The sequence below is a fragment of the Thamnophis elegans genome, chromosome 16 (assembly GCF_009769535.1).
Source record: "Thamnophis elegans isolate rThaEle1 chromosome 16, rThaEle1.pri, whole genome shotgun sequence".
NCBI classification, from domain to species: Eukaryota; Metazoa; Chordata; class Lepidosauria; order Squamata; family Colubridae; genus Thamnophis; species Thamnophis elegans.
This window is the reverse complement of record NC_045556.1, coordinates 7,050,296-7,068,016: the sequence shown is the minus strand read 5'-3', so window position 1 is coordinate 7,068,016 and position 17,721 is coordinate 7,050,296. Positions and strand designations below refer to the sequence as shown.

The following is a 17,721-nucleotide window of genomic DNA, read 5'->3' as shown; positions in this document are numbered from 1 at the left end:
AGTCTCTTTAGATCATCTTTCTCAATGGCCATCCTTTAGATATATGGCTATGATGGGGACCCTATGACACATGTGCCAGGGGTTCATTCCGGCAGGTACTACTGTTGGTTTGCTGCATGGGCATGCTGCATGGGGCATGCTTCATGGGTGTGCTGTGTGGGGTACACTTGATGCGTGCTATGCATACATTCACAGTGGCTGAACTGGTCCAAACCAGTAGGAACCCACCACTGAGATGTGCCAGAGGTGGCACGCAGAGCCCTCTCTGTGGTCATGCGCACCAGCTGCTCTTCTGGTTTCCAGCATGCACATGCATGCTGGCCAGCTGGTCTTTACGAGTGCCAGAGTGCCGGAAAACAGTCCGAAAAAATGGCCAAAAACAGCCCCTTTTTGAGCCAAAAACAGCCCGTTTTTTTATCCAAAACAGCCCGATTTTTTGAGCCAAAAACAGCCGTTTTTTTGAGCCAAAAACAGCCCGTTTTTTGAGCCAAAAACAGCCCGTTTTTTTTGAGCCAAAAACAACCCGTTTTTTTGAGCCAAAAACAGCCTGCTTTTTGAGCCAAAAACGGCATTTTTTGAGCCAAAAACGGCCCGAAAAACAGCCAAAAAACAGGCAAGTGGCCAGCTTGTCTTTGAGTTTCCAGTGCTTCAGCATGCACAAAGACCAGCTGGCTGGCACGCATGCCGGAAACCCGAAGACCAACTGGCATGCATGCACATTCGGGTTTCCGATACTTTGGCGCATGTACATGCACGCATATTCCAGTTTGGGCATTCGGTGCTGAAAAAGTTTGCCATCACTGATATATGGCGTTCAACTGTCATAATCTCTGCAAGACCGTTCCTAAGAATTCTGGGGGTTGAAGTCCACATCTGGGAGGGTACTCAGGTAGAAGATATTCTCTTTGATGTAGGGTTGAGGAGGAAGGAGGCTACAGGAGAGCAGCATTACCTGAAGGGAGCAGTTCAGCCTTAATGACGCTGATCTCCACCTTCTTCCTGCTAAGGCTGAGGAGTTTATCGGCGACATAGATGAGCGCTGGGACAATGAAGTAAATATGAAAGCGTGGCTGTTGTACCACAGCGTAGCTGCCATGGATGATCACCTAGAAATACATTACACATCATTTTAGTCCACGAGAATGAACAGAAAGCAAGAGGTTCTTCTCGGATGGTGAAGACTCACAAAGAGTGAAAGCATCTAAAGATAGTTTGGAAGTCCTCAGGATCCCATAAACTTGCTCAAACTCAAAGTCTCCCTCAAGTCAATAATAGTCCAGCCTTCAATTTGAATTCTTTTTCCATTCTATTTGGAGAGGATGCTCTTTTTGTATAGAAAACCCTATCATTAAACTCTTAGCTCTCTTCGTATTTAGTATGCAGTGGTGGGATTCAAATAATTTAGCAACCGGTTCTCTGCCCTAATGACCAGCTGGGGGTGAGTGGCTCGGTGGTCATGTGACTGGGTGGGCATGGCCAACTCAATGTCACTCACATCAATGGGCGCTTCACCTTAGCTGTTACAATAACGGGAGAGGCAGTTTCTGTATACAGGGCAATAAAGATGAAGCTAGAAACAACACCAGAATGTTTCCTTCCTGCCTTCTTTACAGGATTAGCCCTGTAAAGTGGAAAAAAAACAAAAGGAGATTTCTTCCAACAACCGGTTCTCCGAACTGCTTAGAAAGTTAACAGCCGGTTCTCCCGAATAGGTGCGAACTGGCGGAATCCCACCACTGATAGTATGTGTCAACTTGTAAAGCATTTCCATGCTTATTACCAAGTTGACATTGGAAGAAATGGGGGGGCGGGGGGGGAGAGAATTCCACCCATATCTTCGACCAGGGTTGGATCTCAGATTTCTACAGCAGGCACGTGAGGCGTGAAAGTTTACAACCTGCTGCAGCACTTCGTTGGTGGATGTGATTTATGACACAGACTGAGGGGAGGGGAGACACAGGGGTAAAGTTCAGCCACCATTAAACGGAAATCAGATCTGGCTCCATGGCAGGAAAGGCCAAAAGGTTTCTCCTAATAAATAACTGGATTTCTTTTGAACTTTGTCTCGAGGCTCGTAAATTATTCAGGGCATCTTTTGGAAATCTGACAGTATGAAGATGGTATCTATCAAGGATCTCCAAACTTGGCAACTTTAAGTCTTGCGGATTTCAACTCCCACCATGGCCTGCTGAGGAATTCTGGGACTTGAAGTCCACAAGTCTTAAAGGTGCCAAGTTTGGAGACACCCCCCCCCCCCCCGGTATATGTGAATAGTATGAATCTTCCTTCATCTGTGGACGATTCGTATTTCTGAATTATCATAGGCTGTAACTGTCCACTTACCAGAATGTAAAGAACCACATAGAGATGATGGGTAATCCAGAATCCTTGAAAGCTGATTCGTCGGAAATAATGAGTGGCAAATACATACATGATTGCAAGGATGACCAATAATAGCACTCCGGTCATGCCTGCAGAAGATCAGGAGAAGACAAGGGAATGTCAACTGAAGTATGGGAGCACATGATATCATCTTGCTTCACCATTATCTCCATCTACTTCAGAGGTGGACAACCTGAAACTTTCTCTATAGGTCAAGCAACGACACAACATTGCACAAACAGCACAAATACTTCATTTGCATCATTTGGGCCATGATATCCTGCTACATATGTAATCATCATGATGCAATTGCAGCTTTTAATAGATACCAATGCTTGAAGTTCTATATTTTCCGTTCTACCCTTCTTCAGAACCAAGCTGAGAATGGACTCAAAGGCTAATGTAAACTCTAAAGTAGGCTTAATGCACTAAACAAACAAACCAAACACCCACTTTCTACCCCCATCAGCTTCAGACCACATGAATAATTTGGACCTGGCCACTTGTATGATTTCCCAGATCGTCATCTACCCAATCCCCCAGATGTTAACTGCAATCTGATCTCCAGAATTAATATTTGAATTTGTCAAAATATTCATGAACCAGCAGAGACATGGTAACAAGGTCAGCCAATGGATAGGGCTTAGTAACAAGGTCAGCCAATGGATAGGGCTTAGTAACAAGGTCAGCCAATGGATAGGGCTTAGTAACAAGGTCAGCCAATGGGAGCTGAAACAGCTTGGAGCCTGGGCGTGGTTTAGCCCTGCAGCTCCGAGTGCTGTGCTGAGAATTGAAACTGAAACTAGTTGTCTGCAACGCTGAACTCTGAACTGAAAGATTAAAACTGTTCTCTGCTGTTGGTATTGTATATATATTCTTATACCTGAAGAAGTTTCTTATTTAAACGAATCCTGCTGAATCAATTATCTGTGTGCAAGCTTTCTGGATTTGATTTTTGCAACAAACTTTGACAGAATTTTACCTGGTACGGTCTCAAAAAACCACCAGTAGTATTTGGGAGGAAATTGTGATCTGGAAAGAAAAACAAAACAAGGGCAAATTAGAACAACCCACAATACAACCTGGTTCATACATTGTGCTAAGGCAGGGGTCTCCAAACATGGCAACTTTAAGACTGGAGGAGTTTGGCTAGCTGGGGAATTCTGGGAGTTGAAGTCCACCAGTCTTAAAGTTTCCAAGTTTGGCGACCCCTGTGTTAAGCTGTAGTTGGTTAGACGCTGGATTTCTGAATAATATAAATTGGCTGAATTTACTCAATCCACCATCGTCTGTACAAATGCTACCCTACTTCCAAACTACACAGAGCTTCCTCTAAATTAAGAGTCTCCCGTTCTTCTCCGGTCACCTGGAAGTTAATTCACTCTTGTTGTGAGGCCTGCAATTATATTCCTTTTAGAATTTTGGCCTGCCACACTTTCTCTTATTTCATTATGCTGTCTCTTTAGTATAGTTGATGGGAGGGGGGGAATGGACAGAAGTAGGATTGTGGAATGTATTGTTTTCATTCTTTACTAGAAGCCAAGGTTATCTTTTGTCTCCACACTTTTACACCTGACCGGAAGCAGCTGGGTGGAGATGCCAGCGTGGAAGAAGAAGATTGCTCCATGTCATGGATTGTGGGTTTGGGGACAAAATCATGAACTTTTAACTGGATGGGATTCTGATGTTATTTCCAGTATTGGGATTCCATAACACAGATATGCCTAAGATGTCTGCTTTATTAAATTGGAACTTTAAGGATAGTTTTGCCTTGGACTCTGATTTAATTCTACATGATACTTGGAACGCTGATATTTGTCTTTGCATTCTTACCAGAGGTGACATTTGGCTGGTTCTCTCACATTTGCAAACTGGTAGGGTAGGTAAGTGAATCCCACCACTAATTCTTACTTTCTACTCACCCGTCATTCATAAATACGTGTGAGAAAAGGCACGACAAAATGCTGAGAGGGGTTACGGAAAAGATGTAGACATTCACAACATGGCCCAGAGTGTGCAAAACTGCAGGAAACAAAAAGAAGGTGAGGTTAGGCATCTGTGCCACCAGATTTAATTGCAATTTCGCATCTCCTATAACTACAGTATAAACATTTCCTGACATGGAATTATGGGCCATATAGCGCTATAAAAAAAACAATGACACAGAAAAATGGACAGGTAAATAGCAGTGTGGCTGAATGGTGAGAACCCAAGCTGTTAAACCCAAGGTTTGAACTGGGCAAAGTTCAGGATTTACAAAAATACAAATATTCCACGCCTATCTTCGTATTTGCGTTACATTTGTAATTTCCTTGATGTGAGTTTTATTTTTAAAGACTAGGCAATCTTGATTAGCAAAAGGAAGTGTTAGGCGGTTCCTTTTTCGGTCCAGATTGCTAGAAAAAATCCCCTCAATTGGAAAAACCAGATTGTTCTGGGGTTGATTTCTACCACTGTTGCCAATTATTTTCCTTGCACACTTGCAAGGAAATGCATTGCCAACAATTGTGCAGTTGCAGCAGTGAGAAATTAGAGAGGATTCGGTATTTTGAAAAAAGTTTCATCTCCATCACGCTGACCCTCGAAATCTAAGCGGTGTTCTCCAGGAAGCCATTGACTTGGAACGATTTGTTCAGCGACCGTCCATAGTTACAACCACACTGAAAATAGAGACTTGGGATGCGTCTTTATGACCGTGATCAAAATCCTCGGCAACCGGAATGTACAGTAGTGGCCAAAATTTTTGGGAGAAGTGTATTTCTTCCTACAACCGGTTCCCCGAACTGCTTAGAAAGTTAACAACCAGTTCTCCCGAATAGGTGCGAGCCGGCTGAATCCCACCACTGGGTGTGACTCACTTAACTTAGTAATGGAAAGTCTGGTTCCCCACTGTAGTTGTAAGTCGAGGACTACTTGCAATTCAGAGAGTTTCTAATTTCAGCAATTATTAACCCTTCCGTTCCAAGTCAGATCCAGTTGCAAACCATTTCAAAGGATCGCAACGTTCTAGTTTGGCCAGTCAAGGATTCAATTGGTTTCCCTCTGTTTGGATCTACCTGAGAAGATCAAAGCTCCCGTCGCGATCCATCGGTGGAAATCGACAGCGGAATCAAAAGGGATGTAGCGATTGAAGAACGTCTCTCGCAGGAATGTGATGAGGTTCCGGCACATGGTGAGTAAGATGAAGGAGTACATGAAGGAGATGCTGGCACCAGCCCCCCGAGAGATCAGGATGCCCACGAAGGTGGTGTCCGCAATTCCGGTGGGTGGGGAGGCAAATCCATAATCTGCAAAACAAATGGTTTGAGCGAGTCCCGGAGACTGAGATTGTGACAAAACTCTTCATTAACTGGGTTACTCTGCTTTTTTTTTCTAGACTGAGACCTGTTTGTGTCCTTCCGGTGGTGTCTGGCAGACCAAGCTGTGCTCCAGAAAGGAGGCAGACTCAGAATAAACTCAATGAGAGCAGGTTACAACCCCATTGGGATTCAACGCTGCTTCTGTTTCAATGGGAGGGTTGGGAAATTAAACGGAGGAGGCACCATTCATGGGGTCCCTCCATGTTCACCACGTCTATCCAATGAAAATGACCATCCAGAAGACACTTCTGAGCAGAAGCTCTGGGGTCCTTGGGCAAAGCTTTGGAGGAAGCCCACCCACAGGTCTGCAGCCTCAAGAGACATCTGCCTTTCCATAACTGCATCTCACCTCCAACATGCTCAGATGATCAACATGCTTGCATGCCCCAGACGAGGCATGGCAATGCAACACCAAAGAGGTCCAAGGCATTAGGGAGCACATAGCAACGTGTACAGATATGGAGCTCCCCTCCAGATCTCTACTATGTGTCCAACGGGGGGGGGGGGGACGGGTTAGGTTACAGTAAGATTTCTAAGGAAGATACTCAGATCTTCAATGGTTCAACCACAGCCTTGCCAGTAATGTTATGAACCATCGCCTATAGATCTGTGTCACCAAAACAGCCACTATAAAAGCCATACCTGGAAGTTTGGCAACAAACTTCTCTTGTTAACCACTACTACAGCTCTACTTGCAGCGGGGGTGTCTTGCTTTACACCAGCATTAGTTCTAGGCTGCAAGGAGATACGTACGTGGTATGCTTAGTGGTGACTGCCACTGGTTGCCCAGCCCGGAGACGGGCGCCTTGCCTTCCTCATTGCATGAGGATACGGAGTTCTGAATCAAGTTAGCCGCCTCAGCTCTGGAGCTGTGCAGCCGGTTCGGTGGTGCTAAGTAGGCTGGTAACTCACAGTATGCCCTTTCTACAAAGACGCCGGCGGTGATGGCCGAGAATATCACCACGCAGATAATGTGGCGCCGGAAGTTCTCAATGAACCTCTTGAACTGTTGGATCTTCTGGTGGATTATGTTCCTCTGGTACCGCTCCCTCCGCGCCTCCGTGTAAAGGTGAGGTTCTGGGAAGGTCAATCTGGAAAATGGGAAATCATAGCTCAGGAAAATCTTGACTGGCAGGGCAAATTTCGATCAGAAGACCATTAAAAAAAGCCTTCTGCTCTACAACACCCTAAACAGATTCTGCAATATTTCATCGAGTGAGCCAGTTTCAGGCAAATGGGGATCTACTTTGCTTTTTCTTAGAGCTCTGAAACAATCAGTCTCGTGATCTCAAAAGATCCCCCCACAGATGCTTCTGCAAGGGAACCAGAGCATTTTTGAGCACATGCAAATCTAAGAATTTGCCAACTTGGTTTCCTACCATAAATGCTTTCCTAGTATATGAAGAATGATAGCAGGAATTGGATATGTCTCTTTTCAGGAAAAGAAGGACTATGAGTGACATGAAAGCAGTGTTCCAATATCTCTGGGCCTGCCCCAAAGAAGAGGGAGTCAAGCTATTCTGCAAAGCACCCGAGGGCAGGAGAAGAAACAAATGGATGGGAACTAATCAAGGAGAGAAGCAACCTAGAATTAAAGAGAAACTTCCTAACAGGGAGAACAATTAACTAGTGGAACAACTTGCCACCAGAAGTTGTGAATGCTCCAACACTGGAAGCTTTTAAGAAGATGTTGGATAACCATTTGTCTGAAGTGGTGTAGGGTTTCCTGCCTAAGCAGGGGGGTGGACTAGAAGACCTCTAAGGTACCTTCCAACTATATTATTCTGTTCTGTTCAATATTGGGAGGACGATATGGAAAGACCAGTATCCACTCAGCCTTAGAAGATGCTAACCACAATTGCTGGTGAAACATCAGGAGATCTTGTGGATCAGGAGATCACGAAACCCTGAATTCCAATAGTGTCCAACTTTGGGAAGAGTGTCCCAAAATATGAAAAGCGGGTTCCTTGCTAAGCAAGACAGTTATGAAGAGAGCTTTGCTCTGTTTTACGACCTTTCTTGCCACAGTTGTTAAGTGAGTCACTGCCGTTGATAAGTTAGTAACACGGCCGTGAAGGAATCTGTCTTCCCTGTTGACGTTGCTTGTCAGAAGGTCGCAAAAGGGGACCCCATGTTCCTGGGACACTGAAACTGTTGTAACTACAGAGCCTCACTGGAGGCTTTTAAGGACAGCCACTTATCTGGAATGTTATAGGTCTTCTGCTTGAGCAGGGGATTGAACTATATGACCTCCAAGGTCCCTTCCAACTCCCTTATTCTGTTGTACATTGATCATTTCTTTCATCATAGCAACTTGATTTGGTCTGGCAAAGCCAACATGGCTGCTTCTACTGTAATATTCTACATCACTGTTTCTTAATTTGGGGTGGAATATCCAGAGGTGTTTGAGCCTCATGGAGCCATCCCAGAAGTCTGCATTTCCACTGCGCTCATGCTGGTGGCATCACTCTCATGGACTTTGCTGCTATAAATCACAGCAGTGATACGTGGATTTGTTTGAGAGCCCGTTCTTGTAAGGTCGCCAGAAAACACATAGTAAAACAAATCAACAACATAATGGGCTATTTATAATGTGTTCAATGGAAATAATGAAGGTTGGGTCAGACAGATTCTGATAACCGGCCTCATTGATACCCTGAGTCACTTGATAGTGAGATGGGTGGCGAGTAAATGAATGAATGAATCAATCAATCCATAAAACTTAGAAGAGTAAAGCTGCAGAGATAGCTAGTTGAAGGGTGTTTACACTTTTATGGAACTGACGGTTGTTTAAATTCTGAATGTGTACACTGGAGTTGAATTATGGAGATTAACCAGGCAATAGAAAGCAAATTTTGAAGTTCTCCAGACTCCTGAATCTCTTGTAGCTTTTAGCTCAGGTTCCTCCTGAAGCGTCTTATTCTACTATGGTGACGAAATGACTTGCAGCAAGAGAAGGGTAATGACCACAGATCTTCATAAATACGATGAGTCCACAACTCCTAAGGAATATGATTTCTCCTACATAACTGATCATCTACTTATATAGATACTGTCAACATTCCAAATAATGCACCCATAGAGGTTCCACCACAAAACCGCGGTAGACAAAAGCGCGGTCGACGAAAGCGTGTATGTGATGTCATCACAGCGCGACGAAAAAGATCGAAAAATGTAAAAATAAAGCGAAAACCTTACCCTAACCCCCCCAAACCTAACCCTAAACCTAACCCTAAACCTAACCCTTAACCTAACCCTAAACCTAACCCTAAACCTAACCCTTAACCTAACGAAAAACCTAACGCTAACCCTTAACCTAACGCTAAACGTAACGCAAACGCTCTAAACCTAACCCTAACCCTTAACCTAACCCTAACCCTAACCCTAACCCTAACCCTAAACCTAACCCTTACCTTTATGTGAATCGGCTTGCTGTAATTTAATTTTTATTTCAATTTTTTGATCTTTTTCGTCGCGCTGTGATGACGTCACATACGCGTTTTCGTCGACTGCGCTTTTGTGGAACGCGGTTTTGACGGGTCACGCCCATAGAAAGTAGAACTCCGAGGCAGGTCAGGTAGATCCCTCAAAGAACAATTTATTGGCACGGAGTTCCTGCGGTTTTCACCCGGTTAAAACTGAAAGTTCCCCCTTTCCCACAAGTCATCCATCACATTGGTCCAATAGAGTTGCTGACTGGTTGCTCGGTTACTTTCTCCTCCTCCTGCTCCTCCTCTTTTCAGCCACCTGTTGAAACGTCCTTGGTTCTCACAAGAAACATTTTTTTTGTTTTGGTTACAAACCCTCAGCTATCAATTTTCCTTCCTCCCTCCCATCCCGTGGCAATCGTGAAGCCATAAGGATGGGCTCAGCCAGGTTTGCTTCAGGGTTGCAGGGTACTTTTACAGGAACAGAGATGAAAATGGGATTACCTGTGATCTGCCCTTGAGTTTCCCAGAAATATCTATCGTGTATTAGCATAAATGCCCGGATCTGATCCAGCATGGCTTCTGCTAAAGAAATGATGCTATTCCAACCTAAACTCTACACAAATATTATTTCATTTCTATTTTTGTGTTTTCTATGGTTTTCCCAGTTGCAATGGGTGGCTGTGAAGGCTGGACCATAAGAAAGGCTAAGCGCCAAAGAATGGAGGCCTTTGAACTCTGGTGCTGGAGAAGATTCCTGTGAGTCCCTTGGACTGCAAGGTGATCAGACCAGCCAGTCCTAGAGGAGATCAACCCTGACTGCTCTTTAGGAGGCCAGATCCTGAAGAGGAAACTCTAATACTTTGGCCACCTAATGAGAAGGAAAAAGGACTCCCTAGAGAAGAGCCTCATGCTGGGAAAGATTGAGGGCAAGAGAAGAAAGGGATGGCAGAGAATGAGGTGGCTGGATGGAGTCACTGAATAGCAATAGCAGTAATAGCAATAGCAGTCGGCATGAGCTTGAATGGACTCCAGAGGATGGTAGAGGACAGGAAGGCCTGGAGGAACATTGTCCATGGGGTCACGATGAGTCGGACACGACTTCGCAACTAACAACAACAACAACAAAAATTGTGTGCCCAGCAAGATTCACTAGCTCACTGGCGCCGCTAACCCTTACCTGATCCCTCGTCAATGCCTCTCATGTTCAGAGAAGATGGTAGGGTAAAGATGGACAGTTCATTGTCCACATTTAGAATGAGTTACACATTCCACAGACTTACTTCTTCCCCTGCCTTTTCCGTAAGTCCTGTCCTATTCCTTCGCCAGGTAGCCAATCTGAACCCAGGATCAGTGGAGTTTCTCGAGTGAGAAGGACACTGTAAGGGAGAAGATCATCAGCTTTTAAAGAGGACACTCGGTCTTTGATTCTGGACGTAAGCAAGGTGCCTTGTGGGTTTGAACTCTAAAATTTTCATGAAAAAGGCCAGCCGATCCTTTCTTTCAAACGTTTTGACTTTCAATTATCTCCGGAGTTGGCTACCAGTCATCCCCCAATCTCAAGGGTGGGGCACAAATTTGACTTTACGGTCTACATTTCAGTGGGGAAAAGACACTTCCTTTTCATCGGAATGTTTTTTCCCCACCAAAACTCTACCTGTTTTTTTTTTAAGAGGTAGGGCCAGTCCCAAATGACACATAATTCATTTTATTCTTGTTGCATTTGGGACTGTGTGTACCCCATTAAAACATGATTTATTGTCCTTCGTTTTGAATGGTGCCATTTCAAGTTACACCAAGCCATCTAAAGATTATGGCACCTACCCACCAAGTAGAATATCCAAGCCCAGGCAAGGCATTTTGGCATCTGAGCTACTTTTCTTGCCTTCTCTGGCAAGAGAAATGCAACATTTCTAAATCTTGTCTTTGCATGTCACAATCGTCTGCCTGAACCACCTACCGTATTTTTCAGAGTATAAGACGCACCTTCCCCCCCTAAAAGAGTGTGGAAATGCTGGTGCGTCTTATAAACCAAATACAGCCACTTTTGGCCTCCTGAAGCTCCATCCCGCATTCCATTTTGCAAAAAATGGGCAGTTTTTCCCCAAAACAGAGGCGTTTTTGCCTTCCCCCAGCCCCCAACAGCACTCTGCAGGCTTCAGCGAGGCTGGGGGGGAAGGCAAAAATGCCTCTGTTTTGGTGAAAAATGGCTCGTTTTCCACAAAAACAGGAATGTTTTTTGCCTTGCCCCAGCCCTGCTGAAGCCTGCAGAGTGCTCCTGGGGGCTGGGAGGACAAAAACCTTTTTTTCTTACTTACCCCCTCAAAAACTTGGTGCATTTTATACACCAGTGCGTCTTATAGTGAGAAAAATATAGTATTTTTCTGAACCCAATTGGTTTCAGAAGGGCCAGCTGGAAGTAGGTTTCACTGTTTAAATCTTATTCTCTAGGAAGCAAAGAAACCCATAGAAGGAAAGATGTGGTATCAAACCTTCCCTTCTGATGCTGTATTTCTGTATGTGGAAGTAACAATCAAAAGCCTTCATAAGTGGCTCTTCATGTGGTTTTTAGAATCGGTTGCCTTTCGCAGTTAAAACGCGGAAGAAACTTGATGGGTTTGTGAAAAAGTTGAAAAACTTTTAGGAAAGGTTATCGCCTAGGAACTTCTCAGCTCCCTTAAGGTTTAAACTTCTAACTCTACTACTATAATATTTAAACTTTTAAAGGCTTCTTGCAATGCCATTTCTACATCCTTCAGTTGCTGCAGTTCAGCTTGTTATATATTTATTTTTTTGCCAGCAGGACAATATAAAAGTTTCAAAAAGAAATGTTTAATTTGGCCTTCATGGTTTTCTACATTCATGAATATATACTGATCCCCACGCCATGAATATTTATTTCCTTCTCATTGCTGGTTATTTGGTGACCACAAGGATTGGGCAGAGGATGGGAACCATAAACATGCCACAAATCTTTGCAAATAAAATGTGATTTATGGTTGGGGCAAAGTGCGTCACATCTGAAATCCACACAGGTTTAGGCAGGCTGCTGAGAAGGTAAGTAACTGGGAGATGGCTTACTTGTTATCTCGATCCTTGTTAATGAAGGACACGCGGTTGATTACATTTTGTTTGAGGTTCTCTGGAACTCCTGGGAGGAAGATAAAAAAGAACGTTCAATTGATGACCATCAAGGACTTAGTAGAGAATGAAAAGGTAGGATACTAGTTGACGTTATGGGCATTTTGTTGGCTTCTTTCCCATAGTGTCAGGTCCAAAACAATGAATGATGCATGGAGAGTCATCCAAGTTGAGTTCTTTTAAGGGGGTCACACCTAGAGACAGAATCTTGCCCGGGTGAACTGTTTGCATCTACAATATATTCTGGGAATTAATAGGGTGGTGCCATTTCCACCCATTTTCTTTCATACCTGATATCTGGGCCGAGTTGCCTCTTATTTATCTGGGACACACCCCTCCCTCCTGGGGATCTATTTCCTCATTCCATCACACATGAGAAAAGGAGGCACAATATAACAAGAATGAGAACCTCTACTTCCTGGAGATCTTGAGCTGTTTGCTTCCAGAAGTATGGCTTCCTTACCCCTACCCAAACAGAAGGTTTTGTGTGAGCTGTCTGTTTTGGATTCGGCTGACCTTTGACGCAAAGTTGAGTGCGCTGGAGTGCATTGTCATGATCCCTCAACATGTAGTGAAAATCCTCCCAGGTGAGCTCCTCCTTGTCTTGGAATCCTGCTTCTTTGAACAAGGATTCGATAACCTGCTCGGTCTGATCCCGCGAGAGACAGTTGTTAGAGATCTCAATGAAGGATCTAGAGGAGGAAATAAGGAATCCTGAGACAAGACTACTGATGGGTAATGGAAGAGTCTTGCTTGAATTGAAGAAGCATGGTTGATAGCATGTCAATTTCACTCATGACTCAAATGAACTTACAAAAACTGTGGGTTGGAGGGAGGCATTGGATGAGCTTGGTTTACAATAAGATCCTACTCTGCAAATCTAGAAAATTATTTTCCATACAGCATCACCTCCTCCAAAACACTGGGCTGTGTGTTGTGAGGTTGTGCTTTATTGTTGGGGGTCAACGTTCTTCCAGATCAAAGGTGGGATTCAAATTTTTTTTTACTACCAGTTCTGTGGGCGTGGCTTGGTGGGTGTGACATGTCTTGGTGGGTGTGGCTTGGTGGGCGTGGCATGGCTTGGTGGGCATGGCAATGGAAGGATACTGTAAAATCTCCATTCCCACCCCACTCCGGGGGAAGGTTAGTGCAAAATCTCCATTTCCTCCCAATCAGCTGGGACTCAGAAGGCAGAGAATAGATGGGGGCGGGGCCAGCCAGAGGTGGTATTTGCTGGTTCTCCGAACTACTCAAAATTTCCGCTACCGATTCTCCAGAACTGGTCAGAACCTGCTGAATACCATTTCTGCCCCAGTTGTATAAAGACGGAATTTCAGGTGAGGAACTGACCAGAGGTACAATATAGAATTCCTGCAAATGGAGAATCTAGCCTCTCTCCACCAAGGATCAGTTACGATAACAAAAACCAGCAGAAGATACCTCAGCATCCGAAAGAATTCTTCCTTTGAAAGGAAGCCGTTTCGATCGATATCGTACATGGTAAACATCAGTTTGGACTTCTCCTGAGGGGACCCTGGTTGAGAGAGATAGAGAAGGTAACAAAACATGCCTCATCAGCACATCTCAACACCCAATATTTGGAAAGAACCTGGAAGCCCATTTCTTGACTTCCTTCAGAACCACAATCAGAAAGGAAGGAAACACTCAGTTCTGAGATGACCAATGTGTAGAGTATTCAAGAAATAGGCGGGGGATAAAATAGAACATATATTGTGGTAGCAACTCAAAAGTTCATGGATTGTGGTGATAGATACCCATGAAATCTCACTACTCTGAAGTTCATCATGTTGTCTGAAAGGTTAACACAACCTTCACGCTCCCTATGGGTCAAGATTAAGACTTTGTACAAGTCTCTGCTATAATAGTGGCATCTACTTCCAATCCTTGTGTTAGGTTCTCCTAACCTGCCCCCTTTCACCGACCCCATCTATTTGTTTCTGGAACCGAAGAGGAAGACCTCTATCATCTTCCATCTTCTTCTACATCAATGGATGGATAAACTGACAATATTCAATTGGGTATTCATAATTCAGTTGGTTATCCAATATTAGGATTGCCTACACACAATAAGCTTGCCTTGTTGTGTTATTGACTCAATCTTCTCAGGTTGTCCAAGACACTGAGTCATAAAAAAAAGTTAAACCATCACTCCAAAATAAAATGGAAATCCGATGTAACATGCACTAAGCTTAACTGGTTACCAAAAATTCAGCTTCAAATCAACTTGATTTAGTAAAGTGTATTCTAACACAAAGGGGGCGCAGTGGCTCAGTGGCTAAGACGCTGAGCTTGTCGATCAGAAAGGTCGGCCGTTCAGCGGTTCGAATCCCTAGCACCGTGTAATGGAGTGAGCTTCCGTTACTTGTCCCAGCTTCTGCGAACTTAGCAGTTCGAAAGCACATAAAAATGCAAGTAGAAAAATGGGGACCACCTTTGGTGGGAAGGCAACAGCGTTCTGTGCGCCTTCGGTGTTGAGTCATCCTGGCCACATGACCATGGAGACGCCTTCGGACAGCGCTGGCTCTTCGACTTTGAAAGAGAGATGATCACCGCCCCCCTAGAGTCAGGAACGGCTAGCATATATGTGCGAGGGGAACCTTTACCTTTTATTCTAACACAAATAGTTTGGTGCCATAGCAATAGCAATAGCAGTTAGACTTATATACCGCTTCATAGGGCTTTCAGCCCTCTCTAAGTGGTTTACAGAGTCAGCATATCGCCCCCACAGTCTGGGTCCTCATTTCACCCACCTCGGAAGGATGGAAGGCTGAGTCAACCTTGAGCCAGTGAGATTTGAACCGCCGAACTGCAGATAGCAGTCAGCTGAAGTGGCCTGCAGTGCTGCACTCTAACCACTGCGCCATCTCGGCCATGACTGTGGTTGATTCCATCCCACCCCTTGCCGTTGAGTAATTCCAAATTTCACCTTTCATAAAGACTACCAAGATGTCCAGGAACTCCCGAAAGGAGAGATATCCATTCCCGTCTTTGTCGGCGAGAGAGAACATTGAGTCCACAAACACAGATTGGGATTTGAGGCCCAGAGCATCGGCAAACTCTGCCCTGCTCAGTTCACACTTTAAGGCCTCCTTGGCTTTTTGAGATGTTTCTAAATTGAGTTCTCCAGCATCCAATCTATCAATGTTGAGAACCTGAAAGAGTAAGACCACCGATCACTCTCCTGCCAGGAAGGAAGTCCACTCACTTCCCACCAGAAAGACAAGACACTCTAAACAAAACTAGAGATAGTTCTGGCACTTGGTGTCCTATAATGCAAAGCTAGGATGTAACATCAAGTTACAAGTGGAGATTTGGTCTAGATTTCAGTCATTTTAATTGGCAGTAAAACCATTCAGTTAGACAACATTACCTAGATGACTTTACTTCTTGTTCAGTAACACACGCATGCAATGTTCTAATAGACCAGAAATCAATAGAAGAGAAATACAATGTTTTCCAACAAGTAAGAGAAAGAAACAACTGTTTAACTGGGAAGGGGAAGAAGATAGAGGAAAAGAAAGAAGAGGAGGAGGAGGAGGAGGAGGAAGAAGAAAAGGAGGAGGGGGAGAAGCAGAAGGAGGAGGAGGAATAAAAGGAGGAGAAAGAATGGATTCCCCACTTACCTGAGCAAATGAATGCCGGAAAAAAATTTCCAGGATTTCTTTTCTCTGTTCCTTCGTTACTGCTTTTTTCAGCAGCTGCTGTTCCCTCATCATGGAAACTTGGAGAGTCAATTCATTCCTCTCCAAGTAGGTTTTCAGATGTCCGAGGAAGTCCCTGCACTCTGCTTCCATCTTAAACTGCAACACCTACGAACAAAAATGTGAGATGAGGCATTCATAGCCGGGAGACAATCTTCAGACAATTGAGAATGCTCTATTGTTCATAACCCAAGACCCAGGCACCTAAAAGGCCACCTTTTCCTATGCTGCTCTTTCACATTTTAATTTTGAAGATATTGCTTAAAATATTCAGAATACTTTAGATGTTTGTTGATTTCATCAACGGCCTAGATATTTACAACAAGGTCTTCTCCATGGTGACCTGGATAGCTTTTATTAACTATATTCCTATTGCTGTTAAACAATTGGCATACAATTATGGGTTTGACGGAAATAATCCTGGATGCTATTTTAGTTTTCCTAAGGTGCCTTGAGGGGGTTGAGAAGAAGAAGGCGACTAAAAGGCAAGATGGGAACCTTTCCAGTGTATAAATGAGGACATAAACAGATGAAATAATAAGAAAGGTTATGGACTCTGCTGAAATGGACAAACTAACTAAAGAAATCCAGGGAAAAGAAGAATCAGAATTCTATCAGCTTTGGGATAAATGGTATATAGGTGGATGGAGGAAAGAAATAAAAATCAATGAAGGGATATAACAAAACTCAAAAAAATAATACTTATGAGTAAAAAAAGAGGGTTAAGAATGGTGAAATCCAAACGAAATACAATAGAAGGGGAAATAATATAAGATGAGCGGTATCGATTGATAATTGCTATTAGAAAGAACAGGAAGCTCCTGTTCATATTGTATTGTGTAGAATAGAATAGAATTTTATTATTTGTATGCCGCCCTTCTCCGGGAGGACTCAGGGCGGCGAACAATTCAAACGGGGGAAAAGGGGAACATAAAAACGAAATACAAATAATAAAAGTAGACAACAGTCGCACAACCATACATGTCGAGAGGGGAGGGAACTCATCAACCCCAGGCCTGCCGGCAAAGCCAGGTTTTGACGGCTTTTCGGAAGGCCTGGAGAGAGGTGATGGTCCGAATCCCTGCGGGGAGTTCATTCCAGAGGGCCGGAGCTGCCACAGAGAAGGCCCTCCCCCGGGTAGTAGCCAGATGGCATTGGCTGGTAGATGGCACCCGGAGGAGGCCAACTGTTGAATACTAGCGCGGGAAATACAAGCGCGCGAACAAGGACTCTTCCTGATTGGCTCCCGGGCAGAGCCGGCTCAATCCTCGCCCTGATTGGTCGAGCTACAAAGGACTCTTCCTGATTGGTTCCCGGGCAGAGCCGGTCCAATCCTCGCCCTGATTGGTCGAGCTACTCGACGCCCCATTGGTCCCTCACTCAAACCTGGGGGTATAAATGTAGGGCGCGAAATACGCCTCGTTGAATCGTTCCACTATGAGCTGAATAAAAGTCACTTTCCTTATACTTCTTGTCGCGTCCTTTCCCTTCGCCCCAAGATGTAAAACTGGCGACGAAGATGGGATACCGATTCCCGCGACCACGAAGAAGAACAGCCAGCTGCCACCGCGTCTGAACCAGCCAGAACGCTATCGTCAGACCGAGAACTCCGGCAGCGAACGCGAATTTTTCTTCGTCCTTCCTCTCCCCTCTCCGGCCCCACACCACGATGGCGTCATCGCTTCCTCC

The 17,721-nt window shown here is 44.4% G+C and overlaps 1 protein-coding gene across 1 annotated transcript in view; it reads right to left on the bottom strand.

Moving 5' to 3' along the window:
• LOC116519289 (dual oxidase 2-like) overlaps window positions 1–17,721 on the bottom strand; it is a 46,731-nt gene that overhangs the window by 5,151 nt on the left and 23,859 nt on the right. The window contains 12 exon segments of the mRNA XM_032233126.1: window positions 953–1,106; window positions 2,344–2,471; window positions 3,365–3,414; window positions 4,305–4,404; window positions 5,439–5,669; window positions 6,654–6,832; window positions 10,453–10,548; window positions 12,251–12,320; window positions 12,827–13,002; window positions 13,751–13,844; window positions 15,258–15,483; window positions 15,955–16,140. Coding sequence (XP_032089017.1) covers window positions 953–1,106; window positions 2,344–2,471; window positions 3,365–3,414; window positions 4,305–4,404; window positions 5,439–5,669; window positions 6,654–6,832; window positions 10,453–10,548; window positions 12,251–12,320; window positions 12,827–13,002; window positions 13,751–13,844; window positions 15,258–15,483; window positions 15,955–16,140 — 1,690 coding nt within the window.